Source organism: Ctenopharyngodon idella, chromosome 12, assembly GCF_019924925.1.
Source record: "Ctenopharyngodon idella isolate HZGC_01 chromosome 12, HZGC01, whole genome shotgun sequence".
Lineage (NCBI taxonomy): Eukaryota > Metazoa > Chordata > Actinopteri > Cypriniformes > Xenocyprididae > Ctenopharyngodon > Ctenopharyngodon idella.
In genome coordinates, this window is record NC_067231.1 from 6,090,055 (window position 1) to 6,112,499 (window position 22,445).

The 22,445-nt window shown below is 37.6% G+C and overlaps 1 protein-coding gene across 8 annotated transcripts in view; it reads right to left on the reverse strand.

Annotated features, from left to right (window-relative positions):
* Nucleotides 1-22,445, reverse strand: part of ank3b (ankyrin 3b) — a 115,129-nt gene that overhangs the window by 57,092 nt on the left and 35,592 nt on the right. For all 8 annotated transcript variants that reach the window (XM_051915760.1, XM_051915758.1, XM_051915762.1 and 5 more), the window contains exons 6-16: nucleotides 20,896-21,081; nucleotides 20,474-20,497; nucleotides 18,644-18,742; nucleotides 15,224-15,322; nucleotides 14,555-14,653; nucleotides 12,345-12,542; nucleotides 10,531-10,629; nucleotides 9,104-9,202; nucleotides 8,499-8,597; nucleotides 6,237-6,434; nucleotides 27-125 (exon numbers count right to left, since the gene is read on the reverse strand). In XM_051915760.1, the coding sequence (XP_051771720.1) occupies nucleotides 27-125; nucleotides 6,237-6,434; nucleotides 8,499-8,597; nucleotides 9,104-9,202; nucleotides 10,531-10,629; nucleotides 12,345-12,542; nucleotides 14,555-14,653; nucleotides 15,224-15,322; nucleotides 18,644-18,742; nucleotides 20,474-20,497; nucleotides 20,896-21,081 (1,299 nt within the window). The remainder of the gene's footprint in view (nucleotides 1-26; nucleotides 126-6,236; nucleotides 6,435-8,498; nucleotides 8,598-9,103; nucleotides 9,203-10,530; nucleotides 10,630-12,344; nucleotides 12,543-14,554; nucleotides 14,654-15,223; nucleotides 15,323-18,643; nucleotides 18,743-20,473; nucleotides 20,498-20,895; nucleotides 21,082-22,445) is intronic.

The following is a 22,445-nucleotide window of genomic DNA, read 5'->3' on the forward strand; positions in this document are numbered from 1 at the left end:
CCATTAGTGCAAACAGACACTTTTACCTTCCCAGCTGCGTCAGGTGGCGCTCGCTTCTGTAGCAGTAAGTTAGCAACTTCAATCTTCCCGTATTTGGCTGCAACATGCAGGGGAGTGAATCCCTTCTGCAAAGACAAAGAATTCATACATAGAAATAAAGAGAAATGTACCAACTAGAATTCAGAGACAAGTCATTCAGTGTGACATGCACAATTGTTGCAACTTTTAGAAAACTGGTCAGTTTGGGGGTGGGGTTTATGAATTGCAAATGACACAGGGAAAAAACTGATCTGTGTTGCACAAGTTTCCTTCTGTTAAGTAATTCTAAAGTAAATACAGTACTAGCCCTTCCGTCCAGCTAGAGATTAAGTATCGCTGTAACTAAACCGGCTTTACACAAGACAGGCATTTTGAACACAGCAGTGCCCTGCTGTTCTGCTCAGAGAAAGAGAAATTGAAGAGAAAATATAAATATGTACAGCATATACAGTAGAAGCTGACATTTCAGGTATTTTTGGAAAGGGTTAGTTCACCCAAGAATGAAAATTATATCATTAATTACTCACCCTCATGTCGTTCCACACCCGTAAGACCTTCATTCATCTTCAGAACACAAATTAAGATATTTTTGATAAAATCCGATGGATTAGTGAGGCCTCCATTGTCAGCAAGATGAGTAACACTTTCAGATGCCCAGAAAGGTACTAAAGACACATTTAAAACAGTTCATGTGACTACAGTGGTTCAACCTTAATGTTATGAAGCGGCGAGAATACTTTTTTTGCGGCAAAAAACAAAATAATGACTTTATTCAACAATATCTAGTGATGGGCAATTTCAAAGCACTGCTTCATGAAGCTTCATAGCTTTACGAATCTTTTGTTTCGAATCAGTGGTTCGGAGCGTGTATCAAACTGCCAAAGTCACGTGATTTCAGTAAACGAGGATTCGTTGCGTCATAAGTGTTTCGAAATTTCAATGGTTCACGTGACTTTGGCAGTTTGATATTCGCTCCGAACCACTGATTCAAAACAAAAGATTCATAAAGCTTTGAAGCTTCATGAAGCAGTGTTTTGAAATCGCCCATCACTAGATATTGTTGAATAAAGTCGTTATTTTGTTTTTGTTTTTTTTGCACACAAAAATTATTCTCGTCGCTTCATAACATTAAGGTTGAACCACTGTAGTCACATGAACTGTTTTAAATATGTCTTTAGTAGCTTTCTGGGCATCTGAAAGTGTAAATTAACTTGCTGTCAATGGAGGCCTCACTGAGCCATCGGATTTTATCAAAAATATCTTAATTTGTGTTACGAAGATGAACAAAGGTTTTATGGATGTGGAACGACATGAGGGTAATTAATGACAGAATTTTCATTTTTGGGTGAACTAACCCTTTAAGCATATTTCTGCCGCAATCAAATTGTAATGTGTAATTTCTTATTTATAACTTTAGTTTCTAACTTTTTGATTTTTATATGAAATATGAACTGTTTTAAAGAGATTTAATCATTTACTGTTAACATTACATTATACAATTAACATTATGGAACCAAAACTAAACTATACTGATTGTTTTATAACCCCCTTTTCTCCTTTATAATCAATGATCTAAATGTATTGTCATAATGTTTATGTTATTTTATAACCTCCATCTCAAAGCACTTATAAAACTGGGAAATGTGGAAATTTAGTTGATCTGAAGATTGGTGTTTCCCCTTGAATCATTAAAGGCCAGCATTCCATACGCCTTACTAATCAATCATAAATAATTATTAGAGACACAGGACAAACATATCCAATGACAGCTATGTTATTGGAGGGAAACTGTGCTCTGTGGTGAATGGAGTCGTGGAAAACACCATGAATTCATTCTCCTTCCTCAGCACATTCCCACACTGTAACACTTGGCAGCTGCTCAGTGATGTTAGTCCAGTATTTTATGTCTATCACGATCACACAGCGGGACACTAGGGAAATCTTTTATTTCTGCTGATAGTCGTTGTGGTCTAAGATACAGGCTAAATTTTATTGGACGACGAATTCTTAAAGATCCCATGTAACCAAAGTTGTACTCCAAGAAAAACAAAATTATCTTTTAGCAATATACAAATTTAAAATTTATCAGGCATGTGATCAGCTAAAGATAGAAAAGAATGAAAACCTGAGCATAAATGTATTTGAAAACCTAACATTTAGCAGTTATTTAGTAATTGTTTCAGATTTAAATCATCATACAGTAACCAGCAAAATTAAAAATTGATTCAAAATTAAAATTCTTGTGTCCTTGTAATTTTTAATAAAAATAACTTCCCCTCCCTAATGCAGTGACATCTCTTCTCTAACGACGTGTTTACTGGCGTGGGGCAACCTGTCACTCACATGAGATCACAGCAATAGCAAACCACAACCATCCAATCAATTCCAGAAGGATAAAATCAAGTCCCGCTCTACATTTTTTCTTGTTCGAGAAGCCATTTCACTTGAATATAAGTCACAATAGGGAAATAGAGAAAAGCCTGTTGCAACTTCCATTTCATGGAGACTTTAAGGTAAAACCTGCATATAATATTTCCTGCAGGAACATTACTGTATCATGAGCACTGTGTGTTTTAACTAGAGAGAAGATATGGCTTGTTATCCATATAATTGACAGATGTTTCAAACTATGCTTGAGTGTAGGCGAGTACCAATTCATGGACCTTAACACACATCACTGAGAAATGTGGAAATGTAAGCCCTGTGCTCAATAACAATCAGTACAAACATCAAAATACTAATACATCCCACATGCAGCAACTCCAAATGATCCTAAACATCATCAGATGTTCCTCATAATGGACATGATGTCAAAAAACATGTTGTAATGTAAAAGCATTTTGTAATGTATTCCAAGTAATAGAATACTGCTGGAAAAATCCTCCGTCAGCATATGGCAGGTTGGTGAGCTATCATGATGGATGAGATGCCCTTTCTTTGATGTGCAAGATTTGCAAACCCATCACTGGCTTTTATATGGTCTGCTAAAATGTTCAGGGAGGAGATGTAAAGCACTTCATATAACATTTAGTAAACAGAAAAATGCTGATTTACGTTCAAGCCACAATTTAACACTGCTGTGAGATTTATGCTAATACTAAGTGTGTCAGGATGCATGATTTATGCCAGTGATGAACTGCGGCGTATTAGTTTTGGGATATCTATCTAGCTGTCCAAACCTAACTCAGATCTTTCAGATGAGCTAGAGGTGTTCACAAATCATTTCGCACACTGCATTAATTTCCATATTTTGTGTTTTCATTTTTCTGGATTCCATTTTAAGGGTTTAATTACATTGTAATAATCAAAAAGTATGTCTAATCAATTCAATAATTTTAACAATAGTGCTCTAATGTGTTTTATTATTTCCAGAAATTATGTTTTGTCTGTTTTAATGTTTGTGAATTCTGCGTTTTATTATTTAATACAAATGTATTAAACAGTGGTTATTAAATGAATGCATAGAATTGTAATAATTTAATTAATCTTTTAATACGTAATTAAATTAAATTTTCACAATTTCTTTCATTTTTGTCAAATAAAGCGCTGCAAAACGGAGGTTTACTGTGTAAATTAAAGCACGGATGAAAAATTGTAATATTCCTTAAAAAAAAAAGCTTTAAAAAACTGTATTGTTATTGTCATTATTATTACTTTGAGAAGTACTACACTATAGCAAAGTCCCTTTAAGACAAGTCACTTCACTCAGCGGCCATCTCGGGCATGCGAGTGCAGCTCCTATCTCTTTGAATGGGGAAACATCAAATTCTCCAAAGCTTTTTGCCAAGCTTTCGATTAAATTTCATATTTGAAATCACCAATGAAATCTGACAACAACTGTCTCATAAATTTTGATTCTGAACGCTTGAATCATGACAAAAAAAGGCATTTTTTCAGGCTAGATCAAGCTAATGCGCATGCGCAGTCCTAACTGCGCGTCTCTATAGGAAGAACGCGTATGACTGTTTCTATAGGAACCGGAGCTTCTAACGGCCGCTGCAGTGACGCAATGACTTTACCAATTGGCGATTGGCTCTTATTTAGAAGGCGGGACTTATTCCGCCATATTGCACGTTGCACATTCTCCCATTCAAAACAATACGAGTGACACGTCTTGTGTTATTCTATAGTCCTTGACTATAGTACAACAGACCTTATTCAGATCAGTACCATGACAGGTATGAAAGCGAGGCTGCGAGAGATAGACTTACCATGTTTTCAATGGCATCTGCTGTAAAAGCTACTGTATATAAAACTCCTAGATCACCTATAATTTTTCACAGCTTTTTTGTCTACTAAAATGTCTTGGAAAGATATTTTTGCAGTGTTTCATCAGCAGGACAATCCCAAGACCTTTAAGTTTCTGTGTGTATCTGAGGATAATTTTATCAGATGAAAGGAAGTGACTCTCAGAGCAGCTCTGAAGATGAAGTCCATGTATTCATGTCCTCATGAGTATATACAGTAAATATCTATACAGTAAATTCCATTTTAATGACTGGATTCTGTGATTCCGTCCACATTTTCTGCATCCCAGAAATCATAGTGCCCTAACTCTACTGTAGGCCACATTAAGTTTTCAATTATGACTATTCAAATATCATTTCTCTCTAGTGCTTTGGTTGGGCTTGTTGATTGTAAAGGGCAAGACACTCATCTGCATAGTGATTAGATTTGCTGTATAATCAATTTAATAAATAATTTAAAACAGCCTCCTGTCTGACTGATATAACACTTCAGCAGAACACAGCTCACATGCTCAATTTATTCATAATTGAATTCATTTACTGATTCATTACAAACACAACTGTATGCTTGATGAGGAAGGGGGCTGTTTGCTCCATTAAACCAAATAGAAAGTAATCAACATCCTATCACAAGGAAAGCAAAATGGAGCAAAACTATCTTATTTAAAAACTGACGAGTGTAACAGGACCATAGAAAATAGAGGGCAGGACCCACTAAACAGCACAAAGTGGGAATCTTTAGACACCTCACGATGCGATTCTATTTTGATTCTGGGAAGCATGATCAGATTCTCAAACTGTTTTTTTTATTATTATTATTAATTAATGTGTTTACCGATGTTGAATATCAAATTTATTTGTGCATTTTTATTAAGTTCCGTATATAATTATAACTACTTTTTAAAATAATGACAAATTAATAATAAATCAAAAGAATTGTATGTTAAGAATTATAATAGCTATCTTCAAATATAAGCATAATAAAGTAATAAAGAGGAGCAAAGTAACAAAAAAAAAATTAGCTCAGTTTTCAGAATCGATTCAGAATCGTTGAAGAGAGAATTGCGATGCATTTTTTCCCCACCTCTACTTAATAGTGCGATCAAAGTACATTCTATTTTGATTCGTCAGATGAACTTTATCCTAATTGAAATAAAAAATCAATTTCTGAAACAAGATATACCACAGAAATATGATGCACTGTAACACTACCACCAAGGAGGTCTTTAAAAATGGTATGCTATGCTATTTTTTTCCTGTGTTTTACGTATTTCCTATTGAAACAGGAAGTTGAAATGGGACATATTAAAAGGCTTTTCCTTGTAAAATAAATGGCCTTAATTTATATCACAGCTTGGCTGTCTATGATTATCTATGGAAGCCTGTTTCCCCCATGCAATAAAAAAATTAAATGATAATTGCAACTATTTATCTCACAATTCTGACTTTTTTCTCACACTTGCAAGATATAATGTCAGAATTGCAAGATATAAACTCGCAATCTCGAGTTATAAAGTCAGAATTGCGGGATATAAACTCCTTTTTAAAAAAATTAAAAAAGGTAACTGCGACTTTTTATCTCACAATTCTGACTTTTTTTCTCTCGCAACTGCGAGTTTATATCTTGCAATTCTGACTTTTTTCTTACAATTTTGCAACTGCGAGTAATAAAGTCCAGTTCTGAAGAAAAAAAGACTGACATTTTTCTCAGAATTCCGAGTTTATATCTCACAATTTATATCTTGCAATTCTGAGAAAAAAGTCAGAATTGATAGATATAAACTTGTAATTGTATGAAAAAAAGTCAGAATTGTAAGATAAAAAGTCGCAGTTAACTTTTTTATCTTTTATTCAGTGGCGGAAAGAAGCTTCTGTAATTATCTGACCACAAACAACAATGCAAAAATGATAGAGTATTATGGATCGTCCAGCTTTGTTTGTTTGACTGACCTTGGTAGTGATGCCAAGAGATGCTCCGTTGTCCAGCAGGATGGATGCCACGTCTTTGTGGCCGTCACGTGCGGCCAGGTGGAGAGGTGTGTATCCGGATGTGGTGGTGGCGTCGGGTGAACCCCCGTGTTGCAGCAGTTGCTGGACTATGTCTGGTTTTCCCAGACGACTGGATATATGCAGCGGTGTCTGATCGTCCTACACTCACATATAAGATAAGTTACTAATTTTTTCTTTTTTAGAGGTTGTAAGATTTTAGACCTTTTCAATATTTCCTTGTAGGACTGCAGAACTAAATTAAGCAAGGCAACACTTAAGAGGTTTGGGGCCATTTTGATAGTCTTTCAAGCAACCACAAACAAACAAGCAACTGTTTCCTATTAGTATAGACCGAGTGCACTGCATTCCACAGCTATTACACTCCACTTTGAACATACAGTAGTTTCATTACACACTTTCATTACATTGTCTGCGCCTCTAAACTCTAGCATCATTTTACGAGTATGTTTTATTTACATTAACACTTATATGACAGATGGTACACAGATGGAACTATTGCACTCAATGTGATGTGGTTGATATTAAAATAATATAAATAATGTAAAAGTATAATGGATCCGTGCGTCAGGTCTTAAAGTGACAGCAGCCTAATATACCTGCTGCCAAATTATGAGATGATATTAAAAATATCTATATGGCGTTTTTCCCCATGGTATCGATGTCAGAATTGTGGCCAGTGAAAATGCTGAGTGGCAAGTAACTTTGGAAAACCACTAGCCACAGTGGCTGGGTGTAAAGTATTTGAGTAAATGTAATTAGTTACTGTACTTAAAGCTGCAGTCCATATGTTTTGCCTCTTTGTCGCCATCTCTGTTCAAAACCTGCAATTGCAGTTATTTGCGGAATTGTGGGTTGTGCATTGGCACGGCTCCTCAGAGCGGATGAATCTAATGCTTTGAGGAGAATGTGTGGCATTTAGTGTATATAAGCGCTACCTGTAGATTTCTGTACAGTCAAATCTCTAATTGTTTATTTGTCATACCATATAATCAGCCATCAAAATGATGAGTTTAATTATTCCAGCTGCTGTGAGAAAAGCCTGTAAATGATCCGCCACCTGCAGAATCTTCACATGCCATATAGCCTACTAGCTGGTACTCATTCTTTATGTAAACAGACGTGACGTAATGACGCAAAGATGAACGATGGCATGCTTGAATTTCCCATGGAAGCCTACCAGTACCACTCGAATTAGAGCACATTATCACAAGTTTACCGTTGTATACCGGACTAAGGTGAGGAGATAGTTTTGAACGCTGGCTGGTTATGTACTTGCTCAAAAATTGATTTTGGATAATTTTTAACCAAAAAAGTTACAGACTGCAGCTTTAAGTATCTTTTTGGCTAACTATTACTCTCTACTTGACTACATTTTTAATAAGTATATGTACTATTTACTCCAATACATTTGAAATGAATAATGCAAGTACTCATTACATCTTGCATGGCACCTAACTTTTTCTGCAGCAGTTTATTTCTGCTACAAAAGAAGTGATATCGCCATCTACAGGGCACTGAAGATACCATATCTTGTGCGTTTTGCCCTTACTCACCCAAACTTGTCAACAAGGCTATTTTATGTGAATGCGAGTGCATTAGCATGTAGTTGTGAAGCGCATGTGTTTCATACATGAGATACATGGAGATACACGGCTGCAGCCGGTGATGAGGCTGAAACCAGCATGTCCAGTGCAAGTCTTTGACTATTTAATTTACTTAACATTAATTTATCCGCTATATTGAAGCGAACGTTTTGAAGGATATTGGTTTACTTATGCCCTTTTTGAGCACTTGAGCTTAACTGAGACTTTTGTGTCAACCTTGATTTATTGCAATATTGAGGTGTTCAGTTTTATTTTGATTTTAGAAAAAAAAATATGTGATTGCTCTCCTCACAAATCAACTGCCCACTCTCAAGTTATCAGCTCCCTCGTTTAAGCTAAGTCTTTAGGATATGTTTCACCTGTTTTATCATCCGCCAGAAAAAATTCTAATCATTCAAAGAAATATGACAGAATAACTCCTCAACAAGTTGCACAATTTCAGATTTCAGCCATGTATGCAGCACAAGCATCATGGTGCAAACTACATGCCAAACTTCAATACTAAGGGTTTTAATCACTAACCCTCAGTTGAGTTCAGTTGTCTTTGCAAACACCACTAATAAAGCAGCACATACCCAGACTCATATCTCTCACTCACCTTGGCTTTAGCGTCCACATCTGCTCCATTCGCCACCAGGAATTTCACCACGTTTGCCTGTCCTGCCCTGGCAGCCATATGGAGCGCCGTCTCTCCCCTCTAAAACACACACAGAGGAAGCTTCTGGAAAAAGTACTACTGTGTTTGGACAGTAAGCCTTTGTGTGTGTGCACAGCCCTTTCATGAGACCAGGCCCCTGTTTTGCTCTCTTTGTTTTGACTGTCTCAATGAGCTGCACCCCAACAAAGCCTAAAGCATGTTTCTACGGTAACAGTGGCTTGCTGTTGGCCCACCGTCTGTCTGATGGGGAACAGTCGAGCATGATTACAGTCTGACTGTACTCTAATTACAGTAGAGTGAGGAGCTCCAACCTGTGGTCAGACGTATGTTTAAGCACATGGACAGAGGCTGTTATTACCCTAAATGGCTTTATGAAACGGGAGACCAAACCAATGTGGCAAGAAATGACACGTTCCAGAGAGGAACATGACTGGCCTCTGAAGCTTCGCTAAAATGTTTTGTTTTACTCTTTTTGTTCATTATCAAAAGAAAACTTGTAAAACTGTTTGTTTGGTGCTGGTGGGGTTGGGGATGGCTGTACTCACCACATTCATTGTGTTAGGAGACGCTCCGTGATTTGTCAACTGAGTCACAATATTTTCATGGCCCATAAAAGCAGCCACATGAATCGGCGTGAGTCCAGACTGCCAGAGACACAGAAATATGCAGCTTTGAGGTGTTGGGAACTGCATGCTAAAGCAAATATTACCTCATTTCAAAACGCACATGTTGTTTTTCAAAACAAGAGAAGATTTAATTCTCAGTCTATCATCAAATGCTAGACTACTATGTATGGAAGCTCGTTTCGAACCTACATTGAAGATAGTTTAAAACAAAAAATAGTCACACTGTGAGATATAAAGTTGCAAACGCAGAAAGATAAAGCTGCAATTGTGAGATATAAAGTCACAATTACTATACAGGAAATAGTTACAATTACTACAGTTACAACTTGCAAGATTTAAAGCCACATTGTCAGATATAAAGCCATGAAATTTTAGATTACACTACAAGATGTAATCACATTGTGAGTTTTGAAGTCACAATTATAAGAAACTAAGTTGCAAATTTGATATATAAAGTCACATTGCAAATATAAAGAAACATTGTGAGCTTTAAACTTTCAAAAAAGTTGCAAAGGCCTTTTTTCCCCCCACAAAGGTGCAAACTATTTCTTGTAATTGTGATTTCATATGGGTTATAAAGTTGCAAATATCACAATTATTAGAAACAAAAAGATTTAAAGCCACCTTGCAAGATATAAAGTAACAATGTGAGATTTTAAATTACACTGTGAGAAACTAAGTCGCAATTTTGATATATAATGTCACTGTCATTGTGAGTTTTTTTCACTGAGCATTGCATGGAAATTGCACTGCCGGATATAAATTAGCAATTCTGAGGAACAAAGTTGTAAATGCATAATATTAAGTCATTTTGTGAGACGTAAAGTCACAATTGGCAGATCACTATTATTAGAAATAAAGTTGCAATTGTGACATGTAACTTTTTTGTCTCTAAGTCGCAAACAGGCTTTCATAACTTTGTAAACGTATTTAACAACACAACATTTTCATCAGAGGTGTAAGAACAGAAAGAAAGAGGGAGAGACACTTTATATTTGGCTCATGAATATTAATTAGGTGACATAATGTTCATATTTTGCTGATTTGGTAAAATGCAGGTAAATGGGCATGGTAGCCATGGTAGGATTACCGCTAACAACTTGTTTGTCTGAAAATTCAACCAACTGGTCTTAAAGATCTTCATACCATATAAAAGAAAAATAAAACCTTTAAAAATAAAAAATATTTCCTGAAAAGTGGGGGATACAAACGTCCCTCCAATTATAATGGTTGCTACAACCACAGATAATTCCACAGATTCCAAGATTAAAAGAGATCAAAATGCATAAAGCAAGCTGTGCAAATGTAAATGTAGAAAAAAAAAATCCAGTATCTTTCTCTCTCACCTCAGTCACAGCCTGAATGGACGCTCCATGTTTCAGCAGCAGCTCCATCACTTTAATCCTGTTCTTCTTGCAAGCGATGTGAAGTGGAGTAAAACCATTCTACAGAAAGAAAAAAAAAGAGAGATTCTGGATGCTTTTACTGCAGCTTACTAATGAAAATCTGGTTGCTGGTCCATAACAAGATGACTGAAGAGTTAACAAAGCTTTGTTTCCAGACGAATGAAAACACGTGGCTCCTGCTGCTCAATGCTTGGCAGACTTGTCTTTTTACAGTTTTCTTTCTCTCTTCCTTTTTTCCTCATAAACTGCAGCGACACACCCGTTCTGTAACCATTACTTCAGAGCATGACAGTATGCACTGCACTCTTTGCCAAGAGAGGCTTTTTACAGATCGCCATGGTGCTGTTCAGAAACAAAACTTGTTAAATGTCATGCTCACATATAAAATTTGGAGGGTACCATCTAAGGTGGAAGCCAAAGGGGGAGAAAAAAGAATTCTGGGATTTCACATGACTAGCATGCTTTTTTTTTTTTTTTTTTTTACCTTAGTGACCATATTTAAGTAGAACATGTTTGGGCTACATCATCTGATGCATTTTGCACACAAAACAGGAAAGCATTTTCTAATCTAATTGGTGCATTTTTTTTTTTTTTTTTCACACAAGTCTATTATTGTGGAATAACACATTTCAGATAAACCCACCCATAAATGACACATAACAAGAAAAACTGTTGGAAGCTTTACATGTCATTTAGATGGTCTCTTCCTGTTAAAGTGGAAGGTTCTTGGCCAGAATAAGCAGCAATGTAGACCAGACTTCAGGCTGATAGCCAAAGGTCTGGCAATGGGAGATTATGGTTTATTTGACAGGATCAAAAATATGCTGATCCAGGTAGAAGTCTGCAGGAACCAATGCAACTGAGGGTGGCGCGGGACAAGTTTTGAATTGCTGAGTGTATGTAAGGGAGGGAAGTTACTTGTGGGACTAAAAATAAAATAAAAGTTAAAGGTCCAGTGTGTAATATTTAGGAGGATCTATTGACAGAAATGCAATATAATATACATAACTATGTTTTGAGCGGTGTATAAAGACCTTATATAATGAACAGTTATGTTTTTATTCCCTTAGAATGAGACATTTCAATCTACATACACCGCGGGTCCCCTTACATGTTAAGTCGTCATTTTACACCGGCTGGTTTCTACAGTAGCCCTAAATGGACAAACTGCTCTACAGAACGCGTTTCGTCACTATGTTGTTCTTCTTCTTTGTTGGTGTTTTAAGAGGCAGCTTGCATTGCTTGACTGGCTACTCTCTTCTGTCTCAGACGACGACATCTTTGTCCTGTGTCGGCCACCATAGCTTCTCTATGTGCTTTGAAAGGAAGGAGTGAGCGGTGGACTGAGCCATTGGTTGCAATTCGCAACCAACTTTTCATCTATTGCACAAACAAATGTTTTACAGGGGAATGGTTAGATATTCTCGAAGTTTTTTGGATGTATGCGACAGCAAAGGAAAGCACTTCCCTTTTGCCAGCTGTGACAAATACAAATACAACAAGTTGAGGTCAGAATCATTGTGTGTGGGAATTGGAAAAATAGCATATGATACTGGAATGGGACTAAAAAAATCTCATAGATCTCTATTTGCTGGATTTTGCGGTCGGGTGCAAAAAGAAATAAGGAAGAAATAACTTATTTTTAGCAGAAGCGAGTGGGACCAGGATAGAATTTTGCAGAAGCGGGACTGAAAAATGTATCCCGTGCAGACCTCTAGATCCAGCAATGTTCAACTTGTTAACGCAAGACTCACCAGTGCTTTGGCATTAGGATTGGCCTTCTTGTCCACAAGGACCTTGGCAACTTTGTAGTGTCCACAGTGTGCAGCAACGTGCAGGGCTGTCAGGTAATCGTTGGTGACATCATCCACAGGCACGTCATGATGAAGCAAGAGCTGAACACAGTTCAGATGATCTCCTTGCGTGGCCATGTGCAGCGGCGACAGGCCGTTCTGTTGAAACATACGCACCAATTTAGGTTATGAAGAAATTAAACTGAACTAACTGAACAACTTTCACTTCTCTATTCTTTATTACTTGTCATCTTGCAGCAATAACAGATGGATCAAATCTAAAACAGTCTTTTATCTTTCTAAGAATTCAGAGAAGAAAAAGTAAACTTTTAAAATCTAATAAAGCCATAATCCCCCCCACAAAAGGGACATCTGGGGTAAAAGAACAGTAAGAGGCTATTTATACGTCACTATTTGTACTAAAACAATTGCTCCATTGTGACATTAATCGGCTGGGATATTATCTAATTTGGCGAGAAGTCTGTGACCATGTTTTGCTTTGCTTTCAGATTCCAGGAAAGTGTTCAGTGATGCAATGGAAAAATAGAAGAAAAAAATGATAATGTCACATCTGCATATGCTTAAAGTAAAAAATGATGTCATTTACTTGCCATCACATTATTCCAAACCCATATAACCTTTTCTGTAACACAAAAAAAGTTGGTTTAAAAATTGGGGTTTAAAAGGCAATTAATATTCAGTAATATTACAGATTTGACTGCACTAACACTCCGCATCAGAAGAGAACAAAGCTTGAATTGAGCTAGATAATGACACTATAGTCTTCTGTAGAGCTGCTTATAACTCAATTGAACTTGTTTTATAACTGATGAACTTTGCACTATTATTGAACTGAACTGAACTGAATCAACACTGAACTAACTTGAGCTGAATAATGACATTATTGTCTTCTGTAGAGCTGCTTTATAGTTGAATTGGGTTTGGTTCATAACTGATGATCTTTAAAACACTGACACTGTTACTGAACTAATTTGAATCAACATTAAACTAAACTGAGCTGAATACTGACATTATCTTCTGTAGAGCTGCTTTACAGCTGAAATTGATATTGTTTAATAATTAATGAAGTTTGCAACATTAATACTGTTATTTTCCTGCTTATTATTGTGAAGCTACTTTGAAATAATCTGTATTGCATAAAGCGTAGGGGTGTAACAGTACACAAACATGACGGTTTAGTACAACAGATTTATTTAAATATATATTAATAATTAAGAAATTACTAACAGGTAACGTAAATATAATGAATATACAGTATAAGCTAATATAGTGCATATATTTAGTGAAATGCTCCCCTCTAGAGTTCATTTCTCTAGTGAACTAACATGCTGTGGACACTAAATGACTTGCTTGAGGTAAATGTAATGCTACGTGAGATATTATTCTTAAGCTGTTTTATTGATGTCTTTCCATGGTTGGTCTGCGTCCTCCAGAGGTCACATTTGAAGGCTCATCATGGCAGTCTCATTTAAGAAAAGTAACCGTTAGATTGCAAAGAAAGGAATTACAGTATTTTACACCTCACGAGGAATAACAGTCAATTTTATTATTGTTACTTTTCTTAAATAGACATCGTTGATGACGTTTGCAGCCTTCAAATGTGACCTCTGGAGCACGCAGCCTCTGAAATGAGTCAAACATATCTATGCATAGATCATCTGTTCTTCTTTTTTTGCACCTTTTCCTGTTGTGGCGGTTAGCAAACAGCGTTGCATTACTGCGCACGCCCCCTTCTGGATTGGAGTGTGGATCGCCTGTGACTGACTGTATTCATCATCTGACTGTATGCATCAAACCGTGACTTCCATACCATGACCGTTTGGGATGAATACATGTACCGTTACATCTTTAATAAAGTCTTGACTTGACACTGGGAGATGTTAAGCAGAATGTCCAGGCTGCTCTTTTCAACATATACAACAGTGAATAGACATATCCATTTCATTTTGCCTTTAGCATTTAATTCTGTTTGGCACACATTCCCATTCACTTTCAATATATAGAAAAGAGCAGCATGAACATTCTTGAAAATATCTCCTTTTGTGTTCTACAGAAGAAAGAAAGTCATGCAGGTTTGGAACAACATGGGGTAAGTAAAATATGCATTTTGGGAGGAACTATCCTTTTAAAGGCAGAACAGCATATCTAACCTTTGTCTTAGAGAGGATTGGTGCTCCGCGATCTAGCAACATCTCAACTACTTGCTCATGACCGCTCCTCGCTCCACAGTGTAAAGGTGTCAGGCCGTCCTGAAGATATGAAAACAAGCACACATATATTACACACACTGACCCACTGGCAGGTGCCAGAATCTATGAATGTCAGCCATCATTAACATTACATCTCCTCTCAACACTAAAGACATGTGCCAATATGTCAAACACACAATAAGAGACAGCATTCCACTACTGGAGACGGAGATGAGCGCAACATCTGCATGCAATTTTTCTTCGACTGTGCTGCCAAACACATGTAACCTGAGGGCTGCGGTTGTTATCATTTATTAGAATCAAACTGTATGTATCCCTGAATTATTCTTGCCAATAAATTCCCTGTTCATCTTGAAAAGCATCTTATGCTTCTAAGAAAGCAGCTGAAACTGGCCACAAATAAACAGCAACTGAATTAGTTTCCTCTGAAACGTGATATGTAATTAGTTTATAAATTACAGTTTTTCTTAAGTCTTTCTTAACTATACAATGTCGCTGTTGTGCAATAAAGGCAATGGGGGAAACCATGTGCTCACTTCCTCTGATGAGTTAAATATAGATATGGAAAAGAAAGACAGTCTGTTTGGTTTGACTGCTTGCGGCACTGACCTTGGTTTTGGCATCAATTCGGGCCCCTCTCTCCAGCAGCAGCCTGACCATGTTGGCATTTCCTCTTTTCGATGCCACATGGAGAGGTGTGATGTCATTCTGTCACAATAAAATAACAAAACTAATTGTCAGACACACAATCAAGTTCTAAAGTACAAGGTTCATAACATGCAATGCAAATACATTCTTCATTGGTTTTGTGTGAATGTATATTTAGGGCCCGAGCACCGATGGTGTGAGGACCCTATTGTAATATCTCAGTCAATTCTTCTTCTTCTCCGAAATGAATCGCAGAAAAGCTCATGAAACTTTGCACACGCTTTAGAAGTGGTGAAAATTGACATCTGATATGGGTTAGGTGTGGCAAAATGGCTCGATTGCGCCACCTACAAAATCCTAGAACTCCTCCTAGAGCTTTTATCAGATCAACATCATATTTGGTCAGTCTAATCTAAAGGCCTTTGAGACATTAAATTGCGAAGATCTTGAGTTTTCACTGAAGGGCGTGTCCGTGGCGGCCTGACAAAGTTCAATGTTTTGCCATGAAACAGGAAGTTGTTGTAACTCGGGCATACAATGTCCGATCTGCTGCAAACTTCACATGTTTTATTAGAGTCCTGGCCTGAAGAAATCTACATGCCAGTATTCAGTTACAGTCATAGCGCCACCTGTGGGCAACAGGAAAAGTCATGTTTTACACTGTGATTAATTCCTCATAGAGATTTAACCAGAACAACATCATATTTGGTCAGTCTAATCTTAAGGTCTTAGCGATGTTAAATTGCAAAGATCTTGAGTTTTCATTGAAGGGTGTGTCCATGACAGCCTGACAAAGCCTGCCCCAAACTTCACATGTTTGATAAGAGTCCTGACCTGAACACATCTACATGACAATATTCAGTTAGTCACCTGTTGGCAACAGGAAATGGCCATTTTAAATATGCCATGAAGTACCAAATATGCTAGAAACACGTTAAATCATGCAACACTTGGCTAAGTGCTAATGTATGCGGTTAATACCACAAAAGAGGAAGTTGTTGTAACTCAGGCATACAATGTCCAATCTGCCTCAAACTTCACATGTTTGAGAACAGTTCTGCCCTGAACACATCTATATGACAATATTCAGTTACAGTAATAGCGCCACCCACTGGCAACAGGAAGTGACGTGTTTAACACTGTTATGCACTACTAGCAACTTACTAAAATATGCAACTGAGTATTAAACATGCTAGAAACATTCTAAAACATGCTAGCAACACTTATCTGAGTGCTAAAGCATGCTATTATGATCATGAAATATGAAGGTGTTGTAACTCGAGCATACAATTTCCAATCTGCCTCAAACTCACATGTTTGAAAAGTGCTCTGGCCTGAAGACATCTACACGCCAAAATTTTGTCATAATCATAGCGCCCCCAGCTGGTAGCAGGAAGTGTGGCAAATACAAATGACTGACATTTTCCTCCTATATTTATATACTTAAATGCATATTGCCCACTGTGCTCTGTTTTCCTAAAGCCACCGGGTGGTGATGGCATGGGTGCAAGGGCCCTTTTATTGCTGCTTGCAGCTTTAATAACTGTTATTTCCCTTCTTGATAGTTGCATGGATTTCATGAGAAAGCTTTCTGGTTTACCACCTTTTCATTATCATAATTGTATGGCTAATGCTAATGCCGAAGACTAAAAGCATAATGGCTTAATAATACAATTTAACAACAGGAAATAAGTACTCAAAATTGCTGAAATGAACTTAAATTAGACAGTAAATGTTTATTATTCATTGAGAAGTCTATTTTCAGAAATCACCCAAGGGGGAGGAAACACCTCTGTTTCTGATAACTGTATCCATAAGGAGAATATATCAAAATAATGGATTACCTGGCCTATATTTAAAATGTTGTGTCATGAGCATTAATGTACTGTACTGACATTTTTTTTTTTTTATTTTAATTTTTTTTTTACAAACCAAGCTGCAAGTCTGTAGTGATCTTTAACAACAAACAGCAGAGATTTTGTTTGTAGCTGCAGTCATGGCACGGATGTAGTGCACAGCGTCACACCGAAGACGGAAGTATTGGGCTACACCACCCTCTAGTGATGGCTCACAAAATCCCTAACTTACCATGATGCACTGCTTTTTATAAACCATAAAAGACCCCATAAAATGTATCTGTGTATACCATTAACTGGCATCTTGGGAGTAGTACAATCTGTCACTTAAGTTAAAAACTGTGTGGGATGGTATTTTTGAGTACATAATAATGAATGCTTTGATTCTAAATTATGGAGATTTAGATGTCAGATCTGTGGGATCAAATTTCACTTCATGTCAGGGTCAAAGATCTGCAGAGAGACACTGGTTTACATGGTCTAAACCAGTTCAGGGTCAATTTGTGTATGCAGTGCCAAGAAGGTGTTTAGATCAAGTGTTTTACATCAGGAGAATATGTTTATTGTTCTGAAAGCAACATTGGCTGAGTTTAAGCAGCTGATCATACAACAGTTATTTCCAATCCTCTAATTTGTTTGGCCGAAAGGCTTTCCGAGAGTGCTGTAATACGATCCAACAGCACTGGGATGCTTCACTGTTTGTATCGCACTTGTCAGTGTTCAAGGCATTCCAGGTCAGAGTTGTTGTTTTTTTCTTTTTTTTTTTTTTTTAAACACTTAGCATTTTCTCTCACTCCACAATCACTCAGAGTGGGGTTTCTTTCACCAGCAGGGAGTGGAAAATGGAAAACCTGGCAGTGGAGTGGGACTAGATTAATTATAAAAAGCTTTCTACTCACATAAAAGTGCCCAATACAAAGCCTTTTTAAAGGTCCAGTTTAAAATGTACACTACAGTTCACTACTGTTTTTGAAATAAGTCTCTTATGCTCACCAAGGCTGCATTTATTTGATCCAAAAATACAATAAAAAGCATAATATTATGAAATATAATTTAAAAGAACTGTTTTGTATTTGAATATATATTCATGTGATGGCAAAGCTGAATTTTCAGCATCATTACTTCAGTCTTCAGTGTCACATGACCCTTCATAAATCATTCTAATATGCTGATTTGCTGCTCAAGAAAAAAATTCTGATTATTATCACAGTTGAAATGAATGTTTGTAACATGACTGTAACTGACCTGGTTAACAAATTTTATTTAAACAGAGATCTAATTTTGCACATACTTCATTTGATTGTGACAAAATTGCATTAAGTATCATGTAAATATATAACAAAATACCTTTTGGCAGCTATTTTAGTCCATGCTTTAAATTTGACCTAAAATAATTTCCTCAGGGACAAAAAAAGGCACTGCATACATAGAATGCCTCTGTTCTGACCATAGTGTAGTTCATGAACCATTCATACCCATCCACTCCACTCTAACAGAAAACCACAGCTGGAGTTTGTGTCCTTACCCTCGCCTTGAAGTCTACGCCAGCCCCGCGGTTCAGGAGCAGGGTCGCTACATTGATGTTGCCGTAGTGAGCTGCTATGTGGAGAGGGGTGAAGCCACTCTGGAGAGGGACAGAGAGAAATAGAGCACAGTGGTCAAAATGTCACATACAGAATTCTGAAGGCCTTGACACCTTGTCACCTGACCTGACCTCATCCTCTACATGTGAAAAGACGACACCAGAACAGGCGTGGTGCAGTAAATCTCTGACAGACTTACACAGATGACCTTAGCACAACAGTGAGGGAAGACACATCCTTCACTTGTTCCCTCACACCAACTCAATCCAGCTGATTCATTCTTTTGCTTTGGGCTGAACATTAAGTTTACATTAATCTCTCAGTTTATAAACTATGCTGTGGTTACAATAGATGTGAGGGTTTGTCCATTTAAAGAATGTGCTTTCCTCAGATGTACGAAGCCTCAATAACAGCAACCTTCAGCCAACAGTTGAATTAACATACATACAAAGCTTTAGTGAAGGTGGACCCATGACGTCAAGTGTGCAAACATGCAATGAGCTGTTCAAAACCATCAAAAATGAGTCTAACTATTATTATAAATACAATTTAAAGTATTTAAAAAGCAATTTGCAGTACATTTTATTGAATTATATATAGCACACATAGTCAGTAGGCCACTGTAAATTTGACAGTGCAGTTGAGCTGAAGCTTTAGATGAACATTAGACTATTATTCCCAGTGGTTAATACTGTATATAAGTTCCATGTCATGCAGTGCAAATCAAAGCTATTAAGAAATCGGTAGGACAATCAGTAGTAACAAGTTGTAGGACAGCTGGCACCTGCTAGGAGGGGAATGTCATGCATGAAACGGGACGAGCGCTCTGCAGCTGAGGAGTCTGTCTCCACATTACCTTCATGTTCATTTCTAGGTTTGGGTCTAAAAGGCACTTAGATTTATAGTTTAAAGAAATTGAAGCATAATGCATATTCCAAGGAAAACTGGTTTTAACATGAGTATAAAATGTTGCACACCCTGCTGGTCACAAGAATATGTTGTGTTTTGGATACTGTTGTGAAGGCTTCTTCACTGCTGTAAAACCGAGCAGTGAAATTAATTAAATGAAATGAGTTTGTTTCACTCAAATAATAATTGTACTTAATAGAAAAAAGTTGCAAATGAAGGTCTTACGGGTTTGGAACGACATGAGGGTGAGTGCTTAATACAGAAATTTCATTTTTGGATGAACTAACCCTTTAAATGTTTTGAGGTAATAAGTTTCCTCAAATGTTTTGAGTATTCTGAAATTATTGAGTTTTACAGTGTACTTTGATCAAACAGCTTTTCTAGATAAGTAATCACTTGACTTTGCGGCTTTATCAGCAAGACCAGAACTAAACCGGCATAAACCAGCTGGACCAGTATGGACATTCATACTAGTCTAAGCTGGTCTTTTAAGCAGAACAGATTTTTCGTTGTTGTTGTTGGGGCAAAATTATCCCAATTTAGCATATATAAACATCAAACAGGCCACTGGAAGGTTGACTTCTTGACTTCGAAAATAACATACTTCAATTCAAAAAACCCAAAACACAACATGCCCTCCTTTTATTGAAAATGACTTTTATTAATACAAGCACTTCTCTCAGCTGCAGACCTCGACCGGCTAAACCAGTGTTTCCTCTCCATGCTATTTTTCTGTTGCTCATTAGCGCCATTCTATTGAGACAAAAAAGCAAAGAGCAGGGGAAGGAGGGGATGGGGCAGCAGCCACTGCAGCAGCGTGATGTGGACGCTTTGTGAAGTGTGTAGCGTTTGTATGTGTATACCTCTGTCGTTCTATTGACCATCATCTAGAGAGACCACCAGAGCGGGAGGAGAGAGAATGGTCTGATTAGAGTTCACAAAGTCACAATGGGAGCACCAAGCTGTACGGTGGCTACACGGTGAGGGAGAGCAACAAACCACACATCACACGACACCACAAGGGTTTAACTGGATGGTGCAAACTGACTTGTGATTGAAGAAGATTGTAAGTAAATTTACAATGAGCATCTCCCTTCATGCACCATTGAATTACTTTAGCCACCACAAAGTCTGTTTAAATGTGTTTTTATTTAATTTTTTTTTTTTTTTTTACATTGCATTAATTCCAAAATATAACAATCATCCTATGTGTTTGAATGGAAAGCACCATCAAGTTCTAAATGTAAACTGATGGAAAGACTTGGTTGTACATTGATGGAGGTACCTTGGATTCAACATCTGCATTGTGGTCATTCTGCAGAAGTAACGCTGCTGCTTTGGTGTCGTCTTTACGGGCGGCGATGTGCAGGGCGGGTAGTCGCACCTTTCCCTTGGTGTCGTTCTCCAGAAGCAGAGATACCACCTGATCATGACCTTGCTGAAGAGCTACGGCCAGTGGAGTAAAACCATCCTACAGACACACAACACAAGAATCCCTAAGTAGTACAAAGAAATGTAAATCTTAAAGGTACACTAGAGAACTCTGGACTCTTTATCAACTACTTTATAATATAAAATTCTTGAAGAGGAAGTTTTTACATCAGTTGTGATTCAGCATGCTCTTTGAAAGGAGTGGGCAACTCTGGATCTCAAGATCCACTTTCCTGCAGAAAGCTTGGCTCCAGCCCTAATCAAACACACTTGAACAAGCGAATCAAGGTCTTCAGGATTACCTGAAAGCTACAGGTACTGTAGGTGAGTTTGATCAGGGTTAGAGCTAAACTCTGCAGAAAGGTGAATCACGAGGTCCAGAGTTGCCCAAACCTGCTCTTTTAAATCAGGGGTGTCCAGTCCTGCTCCTGGAGGGCCACTATCCTGCAGAATTTAGCTCCAGCCCTGATCAAACACAGCTGAACCAGCTTATCAAGGTCTTTAGGTTTACTAGAAACTTTGGCTGTGTCTGAAATCGCCCCCTATACCCTTAAAAAGGGCAATATTTGAGGGGACAGCCATTTGTAGTGGTGTCTGAAACCATGTTTATCAAGTGCAATCATTCAATCCCACAATGCACCGCAATAACAAGTGTACAACAGATGTATGCTCAACGGCTAGAGAATACCCATAATGCCCTGTGAGAGTAGAGCACCAAATGAATTCTCGCGTCTGAACAGAAGATGTTGCCTGCAGCTAAATCATCCATCCATTTTCCAAACCGCTGGTCCAATGTGGGTACAGCGTAATATCATGCAGGTATAAATTCCTTTTTAATTGATTATTAAATTGTTTAATTAAGGTTTATACATGACAGAGTTCAAGATAAATCTTTTCATCTTACTACAGGAGCTGCCAGTTTGCTAAGTTTCAAATAATTATTAAACAGCAAACACAAACTATGCAAAAGCGGCAGCCCTTCCGGCGCACTCAGTGTCCGAATTCACTCACTTGTTTTCATTCACTCCTTCAATATTAGTGGAGTAATGTGGGGAATAGTGAATGAGGGTATGGGGGGTGATTTCGAACACAGCATTCCAGACAAGCGTGTTTGGAAAGGTTGAAGCTGAAGTCTGCAGGACACTGGCCCTCCAGGAGCAGGACTGGACACCCTGTTCTAATGTGGATGAATCTGATGGTCTGTAAACTAGTATAGCTACACATGGTCTCCTGTGATTACTATATTAGAGCAGATCTGACTAGCAATATCAAGATCACTGATAGTAAGAAGAAAGTCCTAAAACAGGGGTGTTGAATCATTTCTTGAAAGCCACTTTCTTGTAGACTTCAGCTAAAATCTAAAATCACTAAGAGCATGATTGGACACCCTGTCCTGCAAGCTGA